At 24.1% G+C, this 7,444-nt stretch overlaps 1 protein-coding gene across 1 annotated transcript; it reads right to left on the bottom strand.

The window, feature by feature from the left end:
* Positions 1-3,416: 3,416 nt before the first annotated feature.
* LOC129614347 (growth hormone-regulated TBC protein 1-A) lies at positions 3,417-6,271 on the bottom strand. Its single transcript, XM_055528919.1, has 7 exons — positions 5,915-6,271; positions 5,615-5,802; positions 5,452-5,562; positions 5,250-5,396; positions 5,011-5,193; positions 4,847-4,959; positions 3,417-4,791 (listed from the first exon to the last, which is right to left on the bottom strand). Exons 1-7 carry the CDS (start codon positions 5,956-5,958, stop codon positions 4,570-4,572), a joined length of 1,008 nt encoding a protein of 335 aa, XP_055384894.1. The 5' UTR covers positions 5,959-6,271; the 3' UTR covers positions 3,417-4,569.
* Positions 6,272-7,444: the final 1,173 nt, after the last annotated feature.

Here is a 7,444-nt window from a genome sequence, read left to right as displayed (position 1 = left end):
ATATAAGTACTATTGTAACATATGTGTTTTTTTTTTAAATTATTTTTTATTATTTCGTCTTAATGGCTAATTTAAATTACTAGAACGAATTTTCAAATTTTAAAAGGTAGTATACAAAGTCCCAATCTTTTTCAAATTTTAAAACCATTGCAGATTTTAAAGCGCAGTACCTAAAATTTTTCAAAAAAAATTCCATGTTAAATTTCAGTTACAGCAAATCACGAACCTAAAACCAAAAATCTTTCTAAAAGAATTTTGCTTTGAGTTCCCTTCTGTGCCATTTTGACATAGATTTCGTTTTGTCTATATTCATCAATATTTTCAAAAATTTTATAAACAGACACAAAGGCATTTTCCAGAAAAAGCAGCTTATAAGGTTTTCGTACGCTATGTAACTTTACAAGCTTAATAAGTATTGTATGGCGTAAACTAGTTGAATTCCCTTGAGCTTAGGAATTTGCTATCATTTGGTATTATGTACATATGTACAGTGAATGGGTTCATTCTTAAATCTTTTCAATCTTTGTACAATACCGTATTTAAAAAAACTACCGCAAAAGAATTTTTTATACTTTTGACAAATTCGTGTACTTATGTTTTGGTTACAAAAGGCACTCAATTTAACATTTACTACATTTAAAATAATTTTCGAATAGTAATACAATGTGGAAGTTCCGTTTAACAAATAATTTACAAATACATATCTGATGAAATAATTTTAAAATTTTTCTTTTTATTTATTAAAAAGTATACATAATACAGCACCTAAATGAAAAATTTCATATAATTTATTATTGTATTTATGTAAAATTTCTATTCAATATTTATTGCAATTAAATAAATTTAAATAAGTAACAGAAAATATTTGCATTAACAATGCCAACATTTTATCATCAATTCTTTTAGAAAATTTTTTATTTAACTTAACTTTAATCTAACAATAATCAATTTAAAATAATTATTTTTAACTGATAGAAAATTAAAAAGGAAAAAATTTTGTTTTTTAAATAAAATTACTTATATTTAAATTTAACATTTTTTTTTGTGTTTAAATAAATCATTTTGCTTTCTGATATGTATAATTCATAAAATAGTTGATTCTTAATAAATGCAATAAAAATAATAATTTTATAATAAAAATAACACAACTATAACTAAATATTTATTAATTTACTAAAAAAGCAAAAGTGTAACTATTTCATTGTTTTTTTTTCTCGGTGGGCAAAGATTAAATATCTAAATTTTGAATTTAATGAAAGTAATAGCATCTGTGAAAGAATCGTAACCGATTTTTCGGTGAATTCCTAACATTCATTTGATTCTATAACTAAAAATTCATAGTGAATTTAAGAAAAGTTTTTAAAAAATTATTCTTCTGCCTTATTAATTGAACAAAACACAGAGGCTTATTAATATTAAATAAGAGTACACATTAATCTATATTTAATATAAAATATGTTCTCTTACAAAATAATCTTACTCTATGGTTAAAATATTAATTGTCCCAAATTTATTCAAGAACAGATGGAAACTGGGCTGAGGCATAGAACCTCGGGACAGAAAAAAGGATAAATTAAAAACAAATATAAAATAATAAAAAAATGCATTTTTTTCTTGAATGGCAGCTAAAAAGGAGAAAATCTATTAGGAGCTATTAGGAGGAAATTAGTGTAAATATAATTAAGTATTTAAATGCTATATAAAGTAAATGATAATGTATAAGAGAACACTTTTAACAAACTTTTTTTAGGTTTTTGAATGTAAAACAATTTTATTTTTCTCACCCAACACTTTTAATATAATTATTATTGAAAAATATTATTTTGCACTTGAAATGCTTTCTCTTATCACTTCTCTATTATTCTCTACCCTAAACTAAATAACTGATAATTCTAATGTAAAAATGCTGCCTTAAAAAATGTTATATACTTTATTACTTATTTGGTATACAATAAATATTAAGAACATAAAAAAATTGAAAATATTTTTAAATTGGCATTTAATAATATACAGATGTATTATAACATTTCAAAGAAAAATAAAAATTATATTATGTGAACTCTTTATATGTTATTTTTGTGCAAAAACGTAAAATTTTTGAATGATTTTAATCTTAAACAAAAAAAAAGCATTTGCAACTTACTTAACATAATATTATACGAAAACACCAATAGCAAATTATTCATTTATGTACTTAAATTAATTTTTATGAAGAATTAAATTGATTTTAATGGCAAAGTTAATATAAAAATATTTATAACTCTTCCAATATTTTATTTTTTTCAATGCATTTTAAATTTTATTTTATGTGATACATATTGTTAATTTTATAAAAATATTTCCAATAGATTAGCTATTTTTTATTATACTAGTAGATAGAAACTTATTAGGAACAATATGAAAAAGATGTCATGTTAATTTTATATGATTTTCTAATTGTAAATACGGCAGTTGAGTGTGCATATTTTCTATGGCATTATAATTATATAGAACACTTTGTAAGGGAAGCGTATTCAAAAATTCTCATTATATCATTGATCATTTTTACATTGCATTATAGAAATGATTTGATCTAGTTATTTAGGTAACGAAAATAACATGTCACTTAAATTAAACCCTTTATTAATTATATTATTTTATATTCTTTTTTTATATTCAAAGTTTTTTTTTGGCGTAAGAGTTAAATGGAGTGACGTAATTATCCAAATTATAATGTTAATACAAATTATAATGCAATCAATTAAATTTTTTTTTCAATTAAAAATGATTAATTAGAAATATTTAACTCGAGCAGTTCCTATATATGTATATAAAGTATAGTTCATTTTGAATTGAAAAGGATCACATTGAAATTGAAAATGATAATTTTGAAATTAAAAAAAAATTTATTTGAAGTAAATAAACTATACATAAAAATAGAAGACGATTTTTCAAAATGGATAGTTATTAACTCGGAAAAGTGATCTGCTTGAAATTGAGAACATCGAGAATGATAAATAAATAATATGTCACGACCAAAATGTAATTACAAATTTTTCTTCCTCTAATTTACTTTAATATACAATGTCCTATTTATATATTACATTTATATTTATTTTGAATTTCAAAAGTAAATTCAAATCGAATTGTAAAATTAAAATCCTTGAATTTAAATAAATTTTAAATAATCTCTGAATATTTTAACATACTCGAATATCATACTATATTCAGAAGGAAATCGTTGCAAAAATATTTTCGAATAACCTTATAGACCCATAGCTGAGCAATAAAGTTTTTAAATAAAATTCAAAAATTTACGTTTTAAGTGAAATTAATTCAAAAGCCTGTTACTGGGTTATGAAACTCAAAATAATTAAGGGACAAAAACCTAATTACATGATAAATTTTTACTTAAAATATTATTTTAGACGGAGTAATTAAAGCATAGCTTATATTATTTTTTATACACTTACGTTATATTTCACTTTAAAACTTAATCATTTAAGACTACTATTGCACAAATTTTCAATAGTTTAAAAATGTGATGCATTCAAAAATAATAGAAAATATGACATAATTGCTTTCAATAATTTTTAAAACAATGATACTTCAAAACTATAAATTTTAAATGAGTACGCAGTTCTACTTCACATTTGCTTCATAGTTAGGAAATAAAACGTTATTCCTTTATTTAAAAATTTTAATACCTATAAATTTAAAATTAAAATGTAGATACATATATTTAAAACCTTGGTAGTTTCAGTGTCAAACTGAAAAAAATGATACAATTTCTTCTGATTGAGTGCATTATATAATTTTTTTATTGAACTAAAATAGGCCCACGCTTTTCTAGGAGAATTTGGGTGATTTGTCCCAATTTTTTTTTCTATATTTTTAACCAATGAATTGAATATAGTGTAGAAATGCGTGGAATTTAGAAAATAGAAAAACATCTTTTACTAGAAGATAACTTAATTGCAGTATTATTTTTAAAAATGGAAAATATTTTGTGTGTACTTGATTTTAATCAGACTGATTCAAAGTTTATTACTGAATTTTCCAAATAAATGTATCTTGAATTAAAAAATGAAATATGTAATTTTAAATTAAATAATTTCCAATTCCTGATATAAGTTTATGTAAAAATATACATAAAAACACCTTAATTACAATAATTCTTACTTTTCAAATAATTTATAAGTTTCCACAAATTTTACTAAATTTTCTCTTTTTCTTAAACTAAAGCTAATTTATTATAATTGTTCGTTAAGTTTCATTTGATATTTAATACTTATGTATTTATATGCCATTTGTTTTTGTTTGCTATACATACATTTTTTATATTCAAGCCTGACGCGCTGAATAATCTGTATTGCTCATTTTTCTATTGGAAAGATAATGCATATACGTGTACTTTATTTATGCTTTTTTTTTTAATAGTACCAATACTAATTTTTCTCTTTTTTTTCTAACAATAATTGAAGAAATTCTTAAAACCAATTAACTAGAATTTATTCTAACAATTCAGCTAAATACAGATTTGTATTTCGTTTCTATGACTTGAAACTTATTTTATAAAATCTTGAGATTTTATGTACTAGTAATACCAACACATTGTTTTCGTAAACTTTCTAACTCCGATCTTTTAAGTTTTATTTGAAATACAGTTTCCATAAATGTATGACAATTTGTAGCTATTTCATCTATCGGCATTTCTACACGAAATAAATTAGCAGCCGCAGAAATTTCCTCACATTTAATTATTGCAGTTTTATGGGTAAGAATAAGTGCTAACGCTACCCGAAATAATATCTACAATACATATTAGACTAAGACAATTTAAGATGAAAAAATTGCTAAATTTTACCTTATATCCTTCAGCAAATACGCAATCCCATATTCTCAACACAGTTTCAACTGGAAGTACTTCAGCAAATACGCAAATGAACCATTTACTGGCAATAACCGCATAAGGTAAGCCTGGAAATGTTTTGTATTAAAAAATGGAAGAGGGATAATTAGTTTTCTTACTTAGTTGTTCAAATTTTCTATTAATTTCGGGATAACGCCGAGTTACTAATCTTTTAAAAACTGCTAAATCTCTTAAAAGATTTGCCATATTCTTTGTATGATATTCCGGACATATGTGCTCTACCACAATTTTTAATAACCAAAACGTTGTTTCCTCATCGTCAGTTACTATCATTAACAGACCTACAAATTAAAACTTAGAAGTTTAATGCGTTTGCTCCAATTTAGACTTCAGTTACCTGCAATATAATTTAACCCTTGGCAATAACCTACTTCACGATTATGATGAGCATATGCCATAAGTACATTAAAAAGTTTAGTTTTCTTAGTTTCAAAGTAAATGTTATCTGGAAATGTTCGTGGCAAATCAATCAATATTGAGTCCCCTAAACAAAAAACAAAATTTAATGTTTAATTTTATTTATAACTACTGATTCTTACCAATCTCTTTTTCATAGTGTCCTCTCAATAAATTTTGATATAAGTTAGGTGAATTTTTTTTTAAATTGTGAGCACCAGATGTTTTCATCCAAACATCTGGTCGATACGGAGCTAACACAAAAATGATGAAATATCGAGTAAAATATTATTTAATATAACTTACCAGGAATGCCTTTTCGAATGAACCTCTTTAATTGTGAATTTATGTTAACATAATCAATTCCAGTGCGGATAAGATAATCCCACTTGACCCGTCTTCTCGCTAGAACGTTTATGTAACTTGACATAAACTTTTGATAAATTTTAACATCGAAATTTTCGCTACGTTTAAAACCATACTCGTCAATATCACTAAAATCAATTAAAAGAAAACAAAATTTAGTTTTTATTGGTGTTTTTTAAAAATATATTCTACATGTACATATTTATAGTTTACGTATTTGTTAGCGTTATTTTTACACACCTAAATTTGGAATCAGGTTCTTCTGCCTCCGATTGAGACTTCATTTTTTTAATATAGATTTTATTCTTTGCAATCGGCTAATTAAAATTCTTCAATAATCTAGTCGAATCATTTGTGGTTCATGATTCACAGATATTAAATTGTAATTCTTCCTTCAAAATTCAAATGTACTTAGGACATTTTTAAGTGAATAGATGTTCTATAACAATTAACAATATATTAGTCTGCTTTAACTTTGGTGACTAATGACATTGGTTTTCAGGTATGTGTATTTTCTATATTTTCAAAAAATTTACTAGTTTCAGTTAATATTTAATATTAAAATAAAACCAATTTACTTGGTATTTAGTTACTTAATAAAATTTTTTACTGTTTTGAAGTTTTAAAAATGTCAACTTTTTGAATACATGATATTTGGTATTTAGTTTTAATTTATGCCACCATGAAATTGGCGCTAATTACCAAGAAGAAGAAAATATGACATTACATAGAGCTTCCACTGTACAATTGTCTTTTATGCCACAATAATTCCACATTTGCTCTGGTAGATGGCTGCAAAATATTACCCAAGAAGAAATTTTTATCTTCCGCGACATAAATTTAATTTCCCTTGACGTTTGTATAAAACGTCAAAAACAATAAGAAATAATTTTTTACCTCCAATACGGCACGCTTGGCATTGTTGTAGGTACAATTTTGTTTTTTTTTGACAAGTGTATGCCGCATATTGCGTTAGGTATAAAGATATCGCGTTTAGGTAGGTAGATATATTTAAACTAAAGATTATTAGTATTTATTGTTTATCTTTCTTAATATTTCATATATCCATAATATCGAATATTATGAATATATGAAAACAAATTTAGAATATCATCATTTAATGCCAAAATAACTTCGAAAATATGCGATATTTGTAGTATATAGTAAAGTTGTGTCAAACCAATGGTTTGTAATGTAGCACTTTTATCTTCAACAAGTGAAAATACTGCTTTTAAAAACAATTTAGCATTGCATCACATTTTACTTTCATTCATATACGAAACTATTTCAAATATTGCATACCTTTAGGATGATCAATGTATTCAATCTTTAAAATAAAGCAAAAAAAAATTAAAGAGGCGTTAACATAATGCTTGGCTTAAATAGTTAAAGAATGCCATTTTTAGGGTTTTAGGGGGGATATACGTAAGTATGTTTCTAGTAAAGATAAATAAGAAATTTCTGCTCTCTATCTTCAAGGGTGTAGAAGTTCTATAAACATACACACAGACAGACGGGCGGACAGAGTAAAAAAAATAAGAACTTTTAATCAAAAACTTTTTGGAAAAGTGTTAAAAAATACTATTTTCATCTATAGAAAACAAAATTCGTAACTGCAGAATTCATTCGTTAAGTTATTTCAATTTTGGATAATTCCATTTACAAACTATGCCTAACTTATAGGCTCATATATTTTTAATAAACCTTTATAAAAACAATTTATTTTCTTTAAAAAAAAAATTTCGGTTAAGCTCGATAAGTTTATTTCTC

The sequence above is a fragment of the Condylostylus longicornis genome, unplaced genomic scaffold (assembly GCF_029603195.1).
Source record: "Condylostylus longicornis isolate FDR11 unplaced genomic scaffold, ASM2960319v2 ptg000107l, whole genome shotgun sequence".
Classification (NCBI taxonomy): Eukaryota; Metazoa; Arthropoda; class Insecta; order Diptera; family Dolichopodidae; genus Condylostylus; species Condylostylus longicornis.
This window is presented reverse-complemented; position numbering and strand designations above follow the sequence as displayed.